We start from the raw sequence: 20074 nt of genomic DNA, 5'->3' as shown, positions 1-20074 counted from the left end.
AAATTTATAATGTTTTAAGTATGTAAACCTCACGTCTATTTTGCTTATCATTTTATCACTTAAAAATTTTTCAGTGCCTGTTAGAGGTCCTTGGCATGGTGGAAAAAGCAGGCTGTAGTGCAGTATATTCTTTCCAAAACTATTAACACACAAGTACATAGGTAATTTATATGCATACTGAAAATGACAGGAGGATATCCATCTGACTCTTGTAGGGTTTACTTGTGAATAATAAGATCAATTATTTTTATTTTCTTCTTTCTGCTTTTCTATATTTCCAATCATTTTACAAAATGATTATGTATTATAACTAGAAAAAGTCTTAACTTATAAAAAAAAAGCCTATGATCAAATTGGGGAAAAAGGTTTCCCATTTATGTGAAGTGGGTTTTAATTAATGTTGTTAATATATAAAAAGGTGAGGGGCGCCTGGGTAGCTCAGTTGGTTAAATGTCTGACTTCAGGTCAGGTCATGATCTCAAGGTTTGTGGGTTCGAGCCCTGCATCTGGCTTTATGCTGACAGCTCAGAGCCTTGAGCCTGCTTTGGATTCTGTCTCCCTCTCTCTCAGGGGAGGGATTCTGCCCCTCTCCTGCTCATGCTCTGTCTCTCTTTCTCTCAAAAATAAACAAACATTAACAAAAAAAATTTTTTTTTTAATATATAAAGAATTGAACATCCAATTTGAAGTAGTCATTCAGACACTCTATCACATCACCCTAGTCTAATTATCTGTATGGCATTCAATCCTATCTAACATTTTCCTTGACTTGTTTGCTTATTGTGTTCCTCTCACTCTGACCCAATGTAAACTCTCTTACAAGAAGAAACCTTGTTTATCTTGTACCCTATCATCCTCTCTAAACCTAGAACAGTGCCTTGTACACTGGAGTAGCTCAATATTGAGTAAACTGATTGAATTGAATACATAAAAAACATTTTCAAATCAACTATTCAGAAGAAATGCTCCAATAGAAAAATGGAAAAGGATTTAATTTTAAAATGAAGAAATATACACATCCAATGAGTATTAGACTATAAATTCTGTAAGGGAAGGGATACATTTACCTTATTTATCATCATGTTTCCAACTCCTAGCATGTAACAGGCACTTTAAACAACTGATGAGTGAGTATGATGTTAAAGAAAAAACTTTCATGATGCTTGTCAAAGACAGTAAGGAAGATTTTATTCAGGAGGGACTATTGCAATAAGGGTTTTGTAGTAGGGGAGAGAGATGGAGCTCAAGTCCAAATTCAACCAGGAGAGGTATAGATTTATAGTCAAGGGTGGGGGTCAGTGGATAGAAAATTACTATGAGGAGAAACATCAAGGTTAGGGGGATTCTTGCTAGACAGACTCAATAGGATTCTTACTGAAGGCAGGCCAAGGTGATAAGATATGGAGAGTGTGGGATGAGAAATCTGATCAGATATCAAGGGTGGGGGAGTTTTTCTAAACTGACTCAGCAGGTTTCTTGCTAAATCTGGACTAAGTGGGCCAAGCACAGAGCCCAAGGTCCAGATCTAGTCAAAAAGAGGACTCAGAGGAACTTGGCTTAAGTTTGGTTAAAGAGAGAGTCCCTGGGGTGCCTGGGTGGCTCAGTCCGTTAAGTGTCTGACTTTGGCTCAGGTCATGATCTCACGATTGACGAGTTTGAGCCCCACAACTGGCTCTGTGCTGACAGTCGGAGCCTGGAGCCTTCTTCGGATTCTGTGTCTCCCTCTCTCTCTCTGCCCCTCCCCTGCTCACACCCTGTCTCTCTCCCTCAAAATAAATAAACATTAGGAAAAAAAAAAAAAAAAAGAGAGAGAGAGAGAGTCCCTGTCAATGAAAAAGTGTCCAAGCTCACTAACTTAAACAATGGCAATTAAAACAATGAGCACCATCTCTACCTATCAAAATGGGATAGATTTCTCTTTTCACTGTACAAATTCAGTGTTTTGCAAGGGTATGGGAATACCTAGGATTCAATGTCTTCTTTTCAGACCAAAAGTTCCTTGAGGTCAAGGAGTGAATTTTGTTCATTGCAATAAAATTTCTGGGGTATAACCCATGGTAAGTGTTTAATATATATTAACTGAATCAAAGAGTGGAGAGCAAATCAGTATAATTTTCCTGGAGGAAACATAATTAAATACATATATATAAATATATATAATATAATATGTAAATGTAATATACATATACATAATATATACATAAAATAGTAAAAATTTGAAAATAAAACAAAATATTCAATAGTAAAGAACTGATCATTAAGCATTCATTAAAAATAATGTTTCTGTGGAATATATAATGAAGTGAGAAACTATTAAATGAAAAAACAGAATATGTCAAATATGCAATGGGATTCAATATGGCAAAAAAACAAACAAAACCCAACTGTATTTTATACAGAAAAAAATTCTAAAAGGAAATTGATCAAAATGTCATAGCAGAAATAAATGGAAAGATATTCCATGCTCATGGATTGGAAGAATTAACATTGTTAAAATATTTATACTACTCAAAGCAATCTGCAGATTCAGGACAATCACTATCAAAATATCAATGGCATATTTCACAGAAATAGAACAAAAATCCTAAAATTTGTATGGAACCATATAAGACCCCAAATAGCCAAAGCAATCTTGAGAAAGAAGAACAAAAGCATCACGCCCCCTAATTTCAAACTATGTTACAAAACTATACTAATTAAAACAGTATGGTATTGAGCTAAAACAAACATATCACTGGAACAGAACAGCAAGCCCAGAAATAAACCCATGCACATATGGCCAATTAATTTAATACAAAGAAGCCAAGAATATGCAATGGGGAAAAAACTCTCTTCAATAAATAGTGTTGGAAAAACATGCATAAGAATGCAGGAATGAAACTGGAACACTATCTTACATCATACACAAAAATTACCTCAAAATGGATTAAAGACTTGAAACTGAAACCATAAAACTAGAAGAAAACAGAGGTAATAAGCTCCTTGACATAGATCTTGGAGGTGATTTTTTAAAAAATCTGACACCACAAGTAACAAGAGCAAAAATAAACACCAAACTAAAAAGCTTCTGCACAGCAAGGGAAATCATCAACAAAATGAAAAGGCAACCTTCTGAATGGGCAAAAATATTTGCAAATCATATATCTGATACTGGGCTAATACCCACAACATAAAGAACTCATACAATTCAGTAGCAAAAAACAAACAAACAAACAAAAATCAAAAAAACAACAACAACCAAAAGAAAAAAAACCCTCAAACAATCCAAGTAAAAGATGGGCAGAAGATCTGAACATTTTTCCAAAAAAACCACACCATACAGATAACCAATAGGTACATAAAAGAATGCTCTATATTATTATTATTATTTTTCCTGAGAGAGACAGAGGGAGCAAATGAGTGAGAGGGAGAGAGAGGGGGAGAGGGGAAGGAGGAGAGAGGGAGAGGGAGAGGGAGAGGGAGAGAGAGAGAGAGAATCCTCCAGGTGAAAGAAAGAGAGGGGAGGGAGAAAGAGAGAGCAGGGCTCACCCAAAGTGGGGCTCATGCTCACCCGATGTGGGGCTCAAGCTCATCCCATGCAGGACTCAAACTCATGAACTATGAGATCATGACCTGAGCCTCAGTTAGATGCTTAACTTACTGAGCCATCCAGATGCCCCAAGATGATCTATATTATTAATCATCTGAGAAATGCAAATTAAAACCACAATGAGGTATCACCTCACACCTGTTAGAATGACTAATATCAAAAAGACAAGAAATAACAAATGTTGGTGAGGATGTAGAGAAAAAGGAACACTTATGCACTGCTGGTGGGAATGTAAGTTGGTGTAGACACTATGGATAATAGTGTGGAGGTTCCTCAAAAATATTAAAAATAGAAATACCACATGACCCAGCAATTTTGCCTCTGCATATTTATCCAAAGGTAACAAAACCACTAATTCAAAAAGATCTGCACTCCCATGTTCATTACGGCATTATTTACAATAGCCAAGATATGGAAACCTAAGTGTCCATCAGTGGAAAATGAATAAAGAAATTGTGGTATATATACAATGGAATATTATTCATCCATAGAAAAGAATGAGATCTTGCCATTTGCAACAACATGGATGGACCTCGAGGGCATTATGCTAAGTGAAATAAGTCTGACAAAACAAAATACCATATGATCTTTCTTACATGTGGAATCTAAAAAACATATATTTTAAGCTCATAGGTACAGATAACAGATTGATGGTTGCCAGAGGCAGGGGGTGACGGGTGGGAGAAATCGGTGAACAAGGTTTTTTGTCTGTTTGTTTAAATAAATTGAAATGAGTTTTTATTTATTTTTTATTTTTAAAATTATTTTTATTTTTTTTTAAGTAGGCTTCACATCCAGCATAGATTCCTAACACAAAGCTTGAACTCACAACCCTAAGATCAACACCTGAGCTGAGATTAAGAGTTGGCCGCTTAACTGACTGAGCCATCCTGGCGCCCTTAAATAAAATGAATTCTTTAAAAAGGGACTGAGAACTGCTTATTGGACGTAGTAATGAGAATTGGTAGAGATGGCAAGGATAGACAGTTGCACTGATGTACTCTGTTGGAAAGAGGTGCAGAAAAATGCAGTAGTTGCTGGAGGAGAATGAAAATTCAAGGTAAATTGATATTAAACTAATGACATCGAAATAAACTGCTGGAGAAAGTAGAAACATGAGTGACCTAGAACGTCTCAGGTGCCTTTTATGTTGTTAGGGAGGACTGAATAACCCATACATTTTCTTTATTAATTCTCTGAGATTTACTGATCTTAAACGTGGACTTTCAGGTCTAGAAAGTTTTAGAAAAAATTCTTCTAAAAGAACATTTCTGTGGTTAATTAGACTATTAGAGCTCAAATCTAATTAGGACGCTGCTAAGAAGCATTAAATACATTTCAGTATTTTGATAGATTTTTTTCCATTGAGTTACTAATTCATTTGTTCAAAATATTTATTAAACATCTGCTACGTATGTGTGAGTCCATTGCTTAGGACAGAAAGATGAATGTGGGGGCGCCTGGGTGGCTTAGTCGGTTAAGCTTCTGACTTTGGCTCAGGTCGTGATCTTGGGGTTCATGAGTTCCAGTCTCACATTGGGCTCTGTGCTGACAGTTCAAGCCTGGTGCCTGCTTCAGATTCTGTGTCTCCCTCTCTCTGCCCCTCCCCTGCTCTCACTCTGTCTCTCTCTCGCTCTCTCAAAAATAAATAAACATTTTTAAAAAATCTAAAAAAAAAAAGAAAGATGAGTGTAATGTAATCCTGAAGGGATAAACAGGTTAACCAACAATGACAGTACAAACTGATTTGGGCTATAATGGAGGCACATTCAAAGTTCTGCAGTAACAGTAAGTAGCAAAACACAGCAGGAGGAATAGCTGAAAGATTTATAGGGCAACTAAAAAGAGAAAGGGGATTAAGACCTCCAATAGGCTGTTGGACTGGATATGTTGAAAAGTCCCTGAAAAATTTGAGCTTCACGAAATCAGTCAATGCAAAAAAAAAAAAAAAAAAAAAAAAAAAAAGTCAATAGCAGTTATCTCTGAGTGATTTTTATTCTGAGCTGACTTACTTTCTTCAATGATTATGTAATTACTTTTCTAACCAGAAAACAAAAAACAATGAATGTCCTTTTCAAAGGAGGAAGATGGTTGTCATAATTTCCCTTCTGCTAAACAGTGGTTCTCAAACTTGAATATGAATCAGAATCACCTGGATGGTTGGTGAAAGGGGATTACTGCCCCTGTCCCTACATAAATATATTCTAGCTGTTTTAACTCTGATTGTGCCTTTCTTACCAGAGTTAGTTCCCTCTATCATTTTATTTATTTATTTAAAAAAAAAATTTTTTTTTCAACGTTTATTTATTTTTGGGACAGAGAGAGACAGAGCATGAATGGGGGAGGGGCAGAGAGAGAGGGAGACACAGAATCGGAAACAGGCTCCAGGCTCTGAGCCATCAGCCCAGAGCCCGACGCGGGGCTCGAACTCACGGACCGCGAGATGGTGACCTGGCTGAAGTCGGACGCTTAACCGACTGCGCCACCCAGGTGCCCCTCCCTCTATCATTTTAATACACTTAATTTTACAGGATATTTGAAATTCCTTGAAAGTGAGGATTATATTTTATTCACTTTTAACCCTCTGCTCTCATATTAAGCATTAAGGAATTGCTGAAAATGAATTTCTGAAAACTGTATCCCTGTGTATCATTTTTAGTGCTGGAGAAAAGACAACGATGATAAATATGTCAATTATGCTTCAGTTGAACAGGACAAACATTTAAATTTAAAAAAGTTTTTAAAAATGCTAAACCAAAAGTGGAGAAAAATGTATATGGTTCTTTCCCTTAAGTGATGCATTAGATTAGTTCATTATTTAATAATCAGTTAATGATCTGAGTAGGGCCTGATAATCTGCATTTCTAATAAATTCCATTGGACTAAAAGCTGGCAATATAGAATGGCTACATGGTATAGTGAAAATTACAAAGGTTTTGAGGTGAGTCAGGTTTTGATTCTGCCTCTGCCCTTTATAGGCTCTATGTAGCAACAGTTGACATACATTAACCCCACTGAGCCTGTTTCCACATTGACAAAATAAAAGCAATGAACACCTCATAGGTGTATTACGATATGATATAATTAAATATCCAACACAGTGGGGGCCTTAGTTAAGGTAGTTAAATCATGTTGGTCCTCTTCCCTTTGATTTCCTCTAAGGATGCACCACACATTTGCCATAACTGGGTTTACTGTGACATGAGTTAGCCACATCACAGAACAAATAATTTTCTGCAAACCTCACAAACCATACACATCCCTCTGCTACTAATAAAATCTTCACCATTCATCTATAAAACTGGGGATAATAGTATAATAGCATCTACTTTATTTAAAAAAAAAATTTTTTTTTTCAACGTTTATTTATTTTTGGGACAGAGAGAGACAGAGCATGAACGGGGGAGGGGCAGAGAGAGAGGGAGACACAGAATCGGAAACAGGCTCCAGGCTCTGAGCCATCAGCCCAGAGCCCGACGCGGGGCTAGAACTCACGGACCGCGAGATCGTGACCTGGCTGAAGTCGGACGCTTAACCGACTGCGCCACCCAGGCGCCCCGCATCTACTTTAATAATAGGTAATAGATAGTATCTACCTCACAAGAGATGCATACATGAGGATTAAACAAGATAATATTTTAAGTGCTTAATACAGTAACTAGCATATGGAAAATACACGGTAATGTCTCTTTCCCTCTTCTTTTTGATTATTTATCCATAGTATCTCCTGGACTGAGTTCAAGCTTACCTAGTTCAGACTACTTCAAATCAATTTTTTCTACCTTAATCAGATTGCTCTCTTCTATGTCACATTTCATTTGAAGTCAATTACTTGGCTTATTTAAGAACTGGTAAGGATACAAACTACTGTATTGAGTGTTCGAGGAGATAAGTGGAGATAAGTAGAAGACTGCTCTCTTTTAGTACTTGAGGTGACAATATACATGAAAAGATGAATAGGAAGGAACACAAGGAAGGGTGGGGCAAATTATACAGCAAGTGTGGTAGGAGTTTGAGATTATCGTGGTTGATCTTTGATTTTTTAAAAAATCTGATTATTCTACACTCAGGAACAAGAGAATTACTAAGAGTTGCAGGACAGCACTGGTATTATGGCTGAGAAAATAGGTCCAGAGATATAAGTGGTCTAGGGGCACAGCTATGGAGGGCAAAGATTCCCTGTTTCCTGGTCTGTTGCTGTTTCTAAATATTTTAAAGTATTTTTAATCAGTTTACAGTTGTTCTTTCTAAGTTGACAGTTCAGTGTAGCTAGTTAAGCACTGGGCTCTAAAGCCAAAATGTTTGGGTTTGAGCCCTGGCTTTGCCAGTCACTATCTGTGTGACTTTGGGCATGTCATTTATCTCTATGCTTCAGTTCCCCCATCTATAAAATGAGTATAACAGGGGCGCCTGGGTGGCTCAGCCGGTTGAGTGTCCAGCTTTGGCTCAGGTCATGATCTCCCAGTTCGTGAGTTTCAGCCCTGCATCAGGCTCTGTGCTGACAGCTCAGAGCCTGGAGCCTGCTTAGAATTCTGTGTCTCCCTCTCTCTCTCTGCTCCTCTCCAGCTCATGCTCTCTCTCTCTCCTTCAAAAATAAATAAAAACATTAAAAAAATTTAAAAAAAATGAGTAAAACAATACTACCTTATTTCAACATTACCAACAAATAACTTGTTATATGTAAAGGATGAAAAACTGTAGTTTTATCATTATAATTGCTATTAGTCTCTGAGAGAATGGAAAGCAAGAAATCCAGTGTTCTAATGTTTTTTTCTTTCTTTTGCTTCTTTAAAAACGTCCTTAAATCGTCCAGATGGCTGCTTGTTAGCTACCTTAATCCTATCAGATAAAAACAAGTTTTTGTATCTCAGAAGTGAGAGTTGGAATTTGCCTAAGTCTGGCCTAGTCTGGTAACAGGAAGTCTAGGAAGGTAAAAAGTGAGATAGAAACAGATTCTAGGACCAACAGAATTTCTTCAAAAAAGTCAGTCAAGGGGCACCTGGGTGGCTCAGTCAGTTGGGCAACTGACTCTTGATTTTGGCTCAGGTCATGATCTCACGGTAGTGAGATAAAGCCCCACGTTGGGCTCCACACTGGGCTTGGAGCCTGCTTGGAATATTATCTCTCTCTCTCATCTCTCTGCCCCTCCCCTGCTCCAGAGCCCTCACACTCACTCATTCTCTCAAAATAAATAAATAAACTTAAAAAGTCAGTCAAGATCAATAGATGTAGAGAAAGATGGAGGTCAATGAATCTAATTCCAAATGAGATTTCCCATCTATTTTAAGGTCTATTCCAAACTTCCTTAAGACAAAATCTAGCCTTTTAAGGCAAGTGCAGAGAAATGCTCCCTGGGCTTCCTTTCAGGGAATGTTTTAGCAGGTGCTGCATTCCACCCTGGAGGTGGCTGCATGAATTTGTGAACTGAGGTGACAACATTGACTCCCTCTGGAAGAAGAAATGCTGTCTCTACACAGGAAGCTTAACTGCAAAGGCACTACTTGAAAAGGGGAGGAGGAGGAGGAGGAGGAAGAGGAGGAGGGGGGGAGGAGGAGGAGGAGAGGAAGAAGGAAAAGAGAAAGCACAGCAACGCTGCTGCCAACCCAGTCACAGCACAGTTCAATATTCAGATTAGAGAAAACAAGAACCATCCCCGCCCCCGGCCTCCACTCCCCCCCAGAGTACCCTTTTCTCCTCTCCTTAAATGCTTGTCGAAAAATTCTGGGACGAAGTACAAGTCAAGAACGCGGTCGGAGAATTAGGGAGAGCAGGTGGAGGTGAGAAAGAACCTATATTCGGGTAGTTAGAAAAATCATGGATGGGGAGGGAGCAAGGATTTGGAACTACCTTAAGCACCGTCCATCAGGAAATCTAGGGATGTAGAAGGGTAGTAACTGGCCTTCCAAGTCTTCTGCATTTGGCAGATGAAAATCACATTGTCCGCCAAGTGGACTTTGGCACTCAGGCGGTATCAGGGTAAAAATCAGCATCAAGGAAGGAGGGAATCTTGAGTGAAAAAGAAATAACAACAGATCAGTCTTGGGTTCTTGTGTGAGGGGATATGTGAAGGTAAGGCCCACCCACAGCATCAGCAAACGTGGAAGAACTGAGGGTCACTGTCGGCAGACGAGCCAGCCCCAGTTTGGGGTCACAGCCAACGGCTTGGATCTGCTGGTACCCTAGAATCTGCCCTGAACACAACGTTTAAGTTTCTCGGTTTGAGTCCTGCCTGTAGATTCCCAGCCTAGACACCGTCTTATTAAGCGCTCTCACTGCGCCTAGCTCAGAGCTGACCGCCGAGCGGTTCTCAACAACATTTGGGAGCAAAAACGGCTTTTTGAGATTGGCGGCGGAAGGGCACAGGTTCTACTCAGAGTTGGCGTTCGACTGTGGCCTCGGACCAATTGCCAGCAAAATTCTTCCGATTACCCCTCGTCTTCCACCTTCTGCCCAGGTGACGTCGGTAAGCCCCGCAGGACCGGCCAGAGGCTAAGCGGTTAAGCCGCGTCCTTCAGGTGTCAGCCTCTCGATCCGTTTGGAAACAACAACCCCCAGAATCCCTTGTGCAGGGAGGTCAAACCGCAAATAAGATGGCTTCAAAAGGGTGGAACACACAGCAGTTTCCTAGTCCTTGGCGGTTTCTTTACCGGATATGTTTAAATAACCGAATCCCCACAAATGCACCACCCCACTAACCACCTTCGAGGCCAAGGAGGCCACCGCAGCCGCTTTGCTCGCTCCGTCAGGGGCATCCTGGGAGTTGTAGTCCAGCCGGTGGCTTGCGCCGAACTACCTTTCCCATGGTGCACTGCGGATCGGGTGATAAAAGTTCTTTTACAAAACTCTGTACACACTGAGACACCCCCCTCCTGGGTCCCCTTCTCTCCCACGACTCCTTCTCGTCTGTCGCGACCGGGTGGCAGCAATAGGAGGGCCTCGGCCCCTCGCCGCGCCGTCCCGAGAGGCACTTCCGGCGGCGGTTCACTTCCTGGTTGGGTGGATGGAGCCGGGCGGGAGCGCGCGCGGGGGAGGGGCGGCGGGTCAGTCTCCGCTGGGCGCTCCGGGGATCAGCTGGCGGGCGGGCGGGCGCCGAACGCGGCCCCGGCTCTCGCTGCAGCGCCGCCTCCTCTCCGCGTCGCAGGCCGGCCCCGCGGCCGTGACAATGTTGCAGGGCTGGTAGCTGGGCGCCAGCCGCCGAGCCTTCTCAAGTGGGTGCCGCCGGGATGCTGCCTCGCGGGGCGGCGGGGAGACCGAGGAGGAGGGGAAGGCAGTGATCGGCTGGGTCGGCGCTGCCCGAGGCGGCCAGATCCTTCCTTTTTCCGAGCCGCGGGGACGGGGTCCGGCGCTCTGCCGGGATTTCAGCACCAGAATTTTTCTCGCTAGGAAAATGCATGAAGCGTTTCCCCGGGATGATGGCTTTTGCTCCCTCTAGGACTCAGCGGTTGAATTCGTAAGTGTGTTACTGATTCATCCTCTCTTCTTCTGTCATCACAGGTTTAAACTTACGCGAATCGCTCTCTTGAGGAGGAGGGGACCGCGGCGCGATTGACACGCATATTCCTATTGGCATCCTCCCTCAGCCCCCACCCCCACGGCCGGATTCGGGTGGCTCCTCTCCGAGCTGAAATCCGAGAAGAAATCCTTGGATCTCTTGTTTTCTTAGAAAAAAAAAAAAAAAAATCCAGAAACCTTCGGTATTTTGCTTTACTGCTTCCTATTCTCAAGATGAAGAAGTTTTTCGACTCCCGGCGAGAGCAGGGCGGCTCTGGCCTGGGCTCTGGCTCCAGCGGAGGTGGGGGCAGCACCTCGGGCCTGGGCAGTGGCTACATCGGAAGGGTCTTTGGCATTGGGCGACAGCAGGTCACTGTGGACGAGGTGTTGGCGGAAGGTATGGTGGGACTCTTTGAGTGCGCCGTGAATTAAAATCTTGTGCTGATGCAGCAAGACTGGTTTCTAGTTGTTCAGTGTATGAATGGGTTTTGACCAGTTGACCCTCCCTTCCCCCTTCCCCCTTCCCTTGCTCGGTGAATCATTGTCCTTGAAAAATTTAAAACTGAGGTTTGGAAGTGACAGGGCTTATGGGGTGGAAGGACGTTGCTGGAAATTGTTTACCTCAGTGACCTTTTATTATTTTTTAAAAATTGACAAGCCAATTCTTGTCTGCCTCACTGAATTACAAGGATCAGAGGGAAAACGTAGGTGTGAAAGTGTAAAGCTTCACATCAAATGTAGGGTGCTGGGCTTGTCATCCTCCTTAAACTTGAAATATTGATGTGAGGGCTGAAGGGTGGAGATGGAGTACCTTTAAGAAGGGAGAGGGGTTTCTCCTTCTACCCAACTTTCCCACTCCCATGAGCACGCACTGGAGGAAGAGAGGATTTTCAAAGAATGGGAATATGTTTTTCTAATAGCCAAGGCTCTTGGTGGATTTGACTAGTTTTGTTTCCTGACCCAACTGTAATCAGGTCCCCAGGATGTAGCTAAGATAACAGAAATTACACGAGATGAATGTGGTTATTTTGAAACCAGTCCACTAGGCCCCTCTTCCTCCTGTTTTAGTTTTTATTTTTTAGCCAAAAGAATTACTTGAGAGTGACATCTGATTTTTATTTTTCTTCTGTTGGAGAAGATGTTATATAGATCTGCTGTGTAAATTCCCTACATGTGTGTTCATCTGCGTATCTATAGATATGTAAATATATGTTTTTTATCCTCCAGGCTTTCTGGAAATCTTTGCATGTCTCTTTTGGTAACCTTAACCTCGACCTTCATAATTACACCAGACTCATACTTTTCACAGCCCATTGCCTGCCTTGTGTGCTTTTATTTTTAATAAAAGCAGCGATTTCCTTGGCATGAAGCTATTCAAGCTAATTGAATGGGGCCAACCTGCTGTAGGTTGTGTTATCGGTTGAGAGGGGATTGGGGAAGGGGGATGCCACTGTTACTGCAACATGGTGGCTGTGGGGGGACAGTTTATTAGCTGGAGTGGAGCCTTTTTTGCAAGCTAAGGTTGAAGCAAGGGTCCCAACCTGGGCCTGGGAGATCCCTGTCATGGTGAGTGTTGTGGGCGGGTGGGTTAGGAGGAGGAAAAAGCTGTGTTTGACTCTCAGCTCGTGCAAGTACTGGGTTCAACCGGGCCCAGTTTTCTGGGGTTAGGGTGGAAGCCTTTACTTTAAAAGCACTTTAGAAACAAAAAGATCTGACAATTAATGTCCTTGTGAAATTGTTGCTCTTTTCCATTCTCAGCACTGCTCTAGCTGGACTTAATCCGGGGCCTGAGTCACTGTCCCTCTGGATCTTTCCTTGTGGGCTTTGGTGCAGGATGGGAGATGCTTCTGTGCCCGCTGCCAGATCCGCACCCTTGAGTCTGATCTGTCTCTTTCATTCCCGTGCCAAAGCCCTTGACTGCAGTGGGATGGAGAAATGGAGAAGGAGTGTGTGAGAGAGAAATCAGGAGGAATGAGGGGCACAGAGCTCTTTCCTTCTCTTTGAATGGCCTCTGCTGACTTTATAGCCCGGGAGCATCTGGTTCAGCTAGGATATTGTCTCCTTGTACGTGGGGCTACCCTAAGCAGTACCTGTTCTCAGAATCTGAATGATGGGGAAGATAAAAAGAAAATTGGTCTTTGTCATCTAGGCTGTCCTCCTCTTCCCTGGAATTCATCCCTGAGAATTGCACATCACGCATTATGATATTTTTAAGTGGAACTTAGGGCTTGCAGCTCTGCATTCATTTATTTGTTCATTCAACAAGCAGTTATGGAGTGTCTATGATGTACCAGGCACTGTGCTAGACCCTGGAGGTATGACATAAAACTAGATGCTAGAGTTTACAAACTACTTTGAGGGATGGAAAACAGCCAGTTAGAATAGAGTGATATGTGCTATGGAGATGAGCTTAGGGTGCAGCGGCCCTCAGTTTTAGAGAGCCAAGGATTGCTTTCTGCAGGAAGCGACTGACCAAATGAGTAGGAGTTATCCAAGTGTGGAGACAGCATGGACAAAGACTCAGAGCAGCAGGAGAGAGTCTCACGTAAAACTGGGTCTGGTGATATTGTTCTTTTTATGTTCTTTAACTGAGACTTTGCATTTGTGGCTCTTAGAAGTATATAGCTATGTAGGAGTCAGTATACAAAGTATTTATGTAGCGTCCACTAAGTAAAAAGGCACTGCTAGGTTCTGAGAGGGATATGGGAGTTCTAAAGGGTGATGTCTGCTTTTAAGGAGCTGTCACAATTTGGGAAGACAAGGCAGACACTCACACATACAGTACAGCATGGTTACCAGCAGTGTCTGTGTAGTCAGGCAGATCTAGGTTCGAATTCTGCATCTGTTCTTTACTAGCTTTGAAACCTTGGATAAGACTTTTCAAGCCTCTCTCAAATCTGTTTCCCTATGACAGTGGTTCTCAAAGTGTAGAGACTGGATCAGGAGCATCAGCATCATCTGGAAGCTTATTAGAAATGCGAATTAGGCCTCACCCCATAAACCAAGAGTGTGGGGCTTTAACAGATTTCTGGAGAGATTCTGATGCAAGCAAAAGATCAAGAACCCTTGTCCTATGGAGTGGTTGTGAAGATTAAATGAAGCAATGTATATGAATTATTTAACATTTTTCAGGTGTTCAACGAGCGGCAGCCATTATTTGCCAGCAACATTACATCCTATATATATAGTTCAGGGGAAGTGAAGGGGCATTGTGAAGGCTAGTTTGGCTACAGCGATCTGCAGCCATCCCGTTCCCTATTGTGGGTGGACAGAGTCAGATATTTTTCTGCAGAAGCCTCACTAGCTCCGTCAAGGGTCAATAGATATTTTGGGTAGCCATGTTCCTTCCTGTACCCTTTCCTTTTTGAGTGTCCAGGTGCTGCCCTAACCACCAGTCCCAGCCAGAGTTGTCCAAGGACAACTGTGCGAGCGCCCAGGACAGTGGCCAGGCAGTATGGGGAGGGTGGGCTTTAAACATAGACTCTTTTCCCACCACATCCCACCTATCACCCCTGTTTCTCTGATGTGGGTGTTGGTCTCTGCTTTATAGTGAGGAATGCAGGAACACCGAGGAGGAGCTGCTGTAGTAATAAAGGAGAACGTCTGGGCTGCCGTCTCCATCAGCAGCATCAGCACTGTTCATCTGCTTTCACTAACTAGTCACTGAGGGCTTGTTTGGGAGAAGTGAAGGCTCTACACCATGAATTCAGAAGGATATGGCTATCTCTAGGCTGGGTGTAGAGGGAGATATTTTCTCTTTAGCTTCCTTAGTAAAGATGCCATGATGACTTCCTAATCATGTCTAAGGTAATGGGCATGTGATGTCAAGGAAAGACTTGGTTTAAGCTTCCAGAATAAGCTCCATGGGAAAATAGGAGCAGTGCTCAGAGAAGGACTGAAGAGTAGTGCCTTTGTCATACATCCTTAGCTATGTGAGGCCTTACGTTCTAAGCTTTAAACAGTACATGTTTGTCAAATTCCTACTGTGTCTAAGACCACATTCCAGAACTGCATCAGTTCTGTATAAGGTGGGTCACGTGCCCCTGCAGAGCAGTTTCCTTACTTATACTAAAGGAATCCAGGTCTAGAGTTAACAAGAACTACTAAGTGAGTTTCCATACCAGTAAGCTGACGATTTCTCCTCCCAACATCACAAGGTAGTGAGGCTTAAAAGTGTGTGTGAAACGACCTAAAACAAACATATGTATACGTGTATGTACGTATGTGTATACACATGCATGTGCAGCATAATTCTATTGTGTTGGTATTGATGTGATACATACATGTACTCATTTAGTGACTTTTCGTTAGGCCTTTGTGGTAGGCACTGCATTAGGTTCCAGAGCTACTGAGAAGAACAGGATGTGGGCCTGGGTCTTCAGGTGCTCACAGACCAACAAATAACCCCAAGATCAGTGGCCAGCACTTAGCATGGCTCTTGGTACATACTAGATGGTAAAAAGATGTTATGCGGTGATAAAGAGAGGGCCTGAGGGTGAGGGTTTATAGATGATGTCTGGTTTGAACAGGAATGGAAATTGCCCAGCAGATGGTCCAGATGAGGGTTGCCCAATGCCTTTCCCGCAGAAAGAGGAGCATATGCAAGTGTGGAGTGGTGAAACAGTATGATGAGTTCAGGAATACTGACGAGTCCAGTGTTATCATTTGGGTTAGCACAAGTTTCCCTTCCAGAATCAAGGAAAGAAGGGCATAGAATGGTAGAAGGAAATTCTGCATTTTTTCCCTGGCTATTCCCTTGCTGTTCACTTTCTTCACTTGCTGGGTTTTTTGAGTAACCATTGAGTAGCTCTCCATTATGCATTGCTACCCTGTGTGCCTCAACCCTGTGCTATTTGTGGGGCAAGGGAGGGGATAGTGTCTGGGAGAAGGATGGTCCTGAAGGTTCCGTGAGAGGCAGGCAGCTTGAAGGAGAAGTAGGTGGGGGAGAGGGATGACCAGTGTTACAGAAGAGAGTGGACAGGGGAAATAATGACGATGATTGACCAGAGCAGAAGGTAGGTTGGAGAGAAAAGAGGAAATAAGGTTATGGAGAGCTTTAGTGCCAGGCAGAGAGTTAGTTACAAGCACCTGAGGTCTTCTCTGACGCAGACACCAGTTTGATCCCTCCCACTTCAGATGTCTTTGCCTGCTGGGAAGTCTGGTTTTTTAGTGGCAACTGCAGATTTTCAGGGGGTGGTTTGTGAATGGTGTCTTCTTCCTGGCTTCAGGCATGATGACGGTTATAGCTTTGCTAAATATAGCCAAATCTGGAATTCAGAAATGAAATCCAGAATAAGCAGTTAGTTGCATGGTCAAAGCCTTTCTTTTGGTCTACCAAAGTCACACTCATTTAATGAGAGATGATGAAGAGAAACAGTTTCACGTGGGTTTTGAGTGGGAGATGATGAGGGGAGACATATACTTGTACCTCAGTAGCTAAAGCTGCATGTAGAGTACATGGGGACAGCTTGATAAACATTCATAAAGTACATACGGAACATTACGGCATCAGAGCAGTCGTTGCAGTGTTTGAAAGTTGACATCTCAGAAAGGGGACTAACACCACCGTGTACCTTCATCTTGTACTCTTGCAAGGATAAATGCTTTCTAAGCCTGCTGAAGAAATAACTGTGACATCTGCATCTGAAAGAGCCAAACAGTGATAATAATAGAAATGGTATTGTCTATTGAAGTAGCATCTGGCACTGTGAAGTAGCAAAGAGTGGCCTTCAGTCTGCTTTTCTGGAGCCATTTTTTGGTGTGGTGGAAGGGGCACTGTAGTATAAGTGGGGAGGTCAAGGTTTGGTGGTTCGTTCATTGCCATATCCAGTAACTGTTGCTGAGCCCTCACTATGTGCTGGGCATCAGCCAGTGAGAAATAAGACTGCCTTGAGGAATTCACAGTGATAGCACTTCAGGTACGTGAGCCGATACCTCCAAGTGCAATAATGGAAGGATGTAAAAAGGGGAGGGGAACAGATAAGAGGCAGCCATGAATTTTGTGGGGTCAGGAATAGTCAGGAAAAGCTGAAGAAAGGGGATATTTGAGGTATGTCTTCAGAAACAAGAACTTATTACTAGATGGAAAAGATTGAGAGAATTTTCTAGGCAGAATAACATGGCCCAAGACAAAAGTTAGGGAAGTGCACTGCTTGCTGGGAGCTTTATGTGTTGAGATAGCATAATCTATTAGTGGTCCAGGGCTACATTGTCCAATAAAGTAGCCAGAGCCACATATGGCTGCTTAAATTTAAATTATCTAAATTAAAATATAACTTTAATTCTTCAGGCACACTAGCCACTTTTCAGTTGCTTAATAGCCACATGTGGCTAGTGCCTATGATTTCGGACAGCACAGATAGAAGATATTTCATCATCACAGAAAGTTCTATTAGACAGTGTTGATTTAGAGCAATAGTCTCTAAACTCTTTGGATAGAATGGCACTATCAGTTAAACATTTAATTCCTTCATTATATACATGCTTATTTATTTATGTCCTGCTGTCATTAACTAATATCCAAAGGCACAGTATATACGTAAAATGAAATTCATCATTTTTGATCATAGATGCAAATCTGTCTTTTAAGTCCTCTAGATAGGTTTTGGTAAACTTTTTGTCATATTAGATTGTGACTGTTTGTACATCGTAATGTGACTGATGGAGAGTTAAGTATACCACAAATAGAATTGAGGCTCTACCGTTCTCTTGTTGTTCATGTATGCTTCTGTTATCTTTTTTTTTTTTTTTAAACGTTTATTTATTTTTGAGACAGAGAGACAGAGCATGAACAGGGGAGGGGCAGAGAGAGAGGGAGACACAGAATCTGAAACGGGCTCCAGGCTCTGAGCTGTCAGCACAGAGCCCGACGCGGGGCTCGAACTCACGGACCGTGAGATCATGACCTGAGCCGAAGTCGGACGCTTAACCGACTGAGCCACCCAGGCGCTCCTATTATCTTTAATCCAATATATCTTTGCAGGAATCTTTGCCCCTTGTTTGCTTTATGAAGATTAATTCACTTAAAAGAGATGTAATCAGTAAATCCACTTAACTAAGCACATGAACTGTGCAGCCTGTGCTTTGGAGCTTCCACTCTTTCCTCATGATTCCATCAGATTCATAGGAGACATGTGACTGATATAGAGACTGGATGGCAGCACTAGTGTTGGGCCATCTAGTAAATAAAGATAAAATCTTATTTTCTAAGATGGAAATTAATATAAGTACAGAGTCTCATATATATTTTTTTCTTCCCCAGTGGATTGTTTTGTGGCCCTCTGGAGACCACTGGTCTTGAGCAGTGGTTCTCACCCAACAGCGATTATCCCGGGTGACATTTAATAATGTCTGGAGACATTTTTGATTGTTACAGGTGGGAGGTAATACTGGCATCTAGTGGGTATAGGCTAAGGATATTGCTGAATATCCTACAGCATACCCAACAGCTCTCCCTCCCCACCACAACAAGCAATTATCTAGCCCAAAATGTCAGTTGTGCCAAGGTGGCACAACGTGATGTGTTGACCAATGTGGGGAAAGAGAGAGGAGTCGGAGATGGCTCGGAAGGGTCTAATCTGACTTTAGGCAAATCCTTTAATTTTTAAATTCATTTTCTTAGGATCAGTGAGGCAGTAATCTTTCTTAACCTAATATGGTTGAAAATCTTTATGTCATTTTCTGTGTAAAATAGCTACTTCCAGAAATAAATCAGTAAACTAAAGGAGGTAGAATGGCAAGGGTTTGTAGGCTCTACCACTGACTGAATATGGATTATGAGTTTTAGAAAATTCTCCCAATGTTCTCATTGCTCATATCTGAGCAACCCCAAAATATTGTGGAAGCATTTTCTGACTTCAATTGCTCACAGGGAGGTTCAGTTGGGAAGGGTCATTAAAAATCAGAATGTTGTGAGGGAAGATGTAGATAATCCTTTGTACAAGGAAGAATTTTCAGGAAGAGTCTAGCACTTGCAATTAGGGATAGTGGGTTCAAGTTGTTTGACTTCTGTTTGCCAGTATGCCTTTGGGGAAGTAATTTAACCAATAGGAGCCACTGGTCCCTCATTTATAATAAACATCCTCTTCCTCTGAGAGGATGTAGGTATAATGTAGAGTGCATGAGACAGCTTGCCCTGCCAGCCAGGAGTAGCAAGGTTTATTGAGCATCTATGGTATTTTCAGCTCTAAGATGCTGTGACACATAGAAAAATAACGGAAGATTTGGCTCCTGCCCTCTTTGATGACATAATGTGACCAACACACAAGAAACAAAAACGCCCTATAAGACAATAGGGTGGGTGGTGTAGTCTCTAAATTCTGGAGGTGTTGAGGGGAAAGAGAGTAGTGAGGACTGAATTGGTTAGGAAGATTTTGTGAAGCTGGATTGTTCTTAACTGTGAGTCTTCTCCGGAACCCCTTCTTCGAGTAACCTTGTTTTATTTAGGGAACACATCTAGTTCTGCACGTTTGCATATGTTATATTCTTAGTAAAGTTGAAGTAAGTATTGCAACATTTTTGGTTTCTTTTGAGGAACAAAATTGCCTACATAAATAAATCATATGTTCTGTGCTTATAACGAAAGCAAAAAAGCCTTTTTATTCCATGTGATTTTGAATCACTCAGCAATACTGGCTGCAGTATTTTGTGCCTCCTTCCCCCCTCCGGTATCTTTATTATTACCAGTTTGCTATCTTTATTTTTAGTGTATTATATATACTTCAAACAATCTCAGTTCTTCTTTTGAGTTATGAACAATTGTTAGGAAAGAGGAGTCCTTCTTATGAACGAGACTTCCACCCTGGCAGAGGGCAAGTTCTTCAAGTTGGAACAAAGTTGAAAGAGTGCAAATCTGGAGCTTCATTCGAGGGCTGCTGTGAGTGAATCAGCTTGAACACCATGGTCAGTTTTCTCCTTGGGTCCTGAGTTAACCTTGGCAGACAGTGGATGGCAATGCCAATTGAAGCTTTGTTATTTATGATTTCTGAAGAGCTG

General features: G+C 42.1%; 2 protein-coding genes across 24 annotated transcripts in view; one reads left to right on the top strand and one right to left on the bottom strand.

Annotated features, from left to right (window-relative positions):
* The window catches only part of ANXA4 (annexin A4), a 163990-nt gene extending 153434 nt beyond the window's left edge, over positions 1-10556 (bottom strand). The window contains exons 1-2 of the mRNA XM_045446349.1: positions 10289-10556; positions 9437-9595 (exon numbers count right to left, since the gene is read on the bottom strand). The gene's annotated coding sequence lies outside the window, so the exon portion shown is untranslated. The remainder of the gene's footprint in view (positions 1-9436; positions 9596-10288) is intronic.
* Positions 10557-10599: 43 nt separating this feature from the next.
* The window catches only part of AAK1 (AP2 associated kinase 1), a 171003-nt gene continuing 161528 nt past the window's right edge, over positions 10600-20074 (top strand). For 14 of the 23 annotated variants that reach the window (XM_045446344.1, XM_045446333.1, XM_045446343.1 and 11 more), the window contains exons 1-2: positions 10633-10797; positions 11084-11477. In XM_045446344.1, coding sequence (XP_045302300.1) covers positions 11315-11477 — 163 coding nt within the window. In that variant the 5' untranslated portion in view covers positions 10633-10797; positions 11084-11314. Of the gene's footprint in view, positions 10798-11083; positions 11478-20074 lie in introns of all 23 variants that reach the window. The other 9 variants (XM_045446342.1, XM_045446338.1, XM_045446324.1 and 6 more) reach the window with 4 other exon arrangements.

Source organism: Leopardus geoffroyi, chromosome A3 (genome assembly GCF_018350155.1).
Source record: "Leopardus geoffroyi isolate Oge1 chromosome A3, O.geoffroyi_Oge1_pat1.0, whole genome shotgun sequence".
Lineage (NCBI taxonomy): Eukaryota > Metazoa > Chordata > Mammalia > Carnivora > Felidae > Leopardus > Leopardus geoffroyi.
This window is presented reverse-complemented; position numbering and strand designations above follow the sequence as displayed.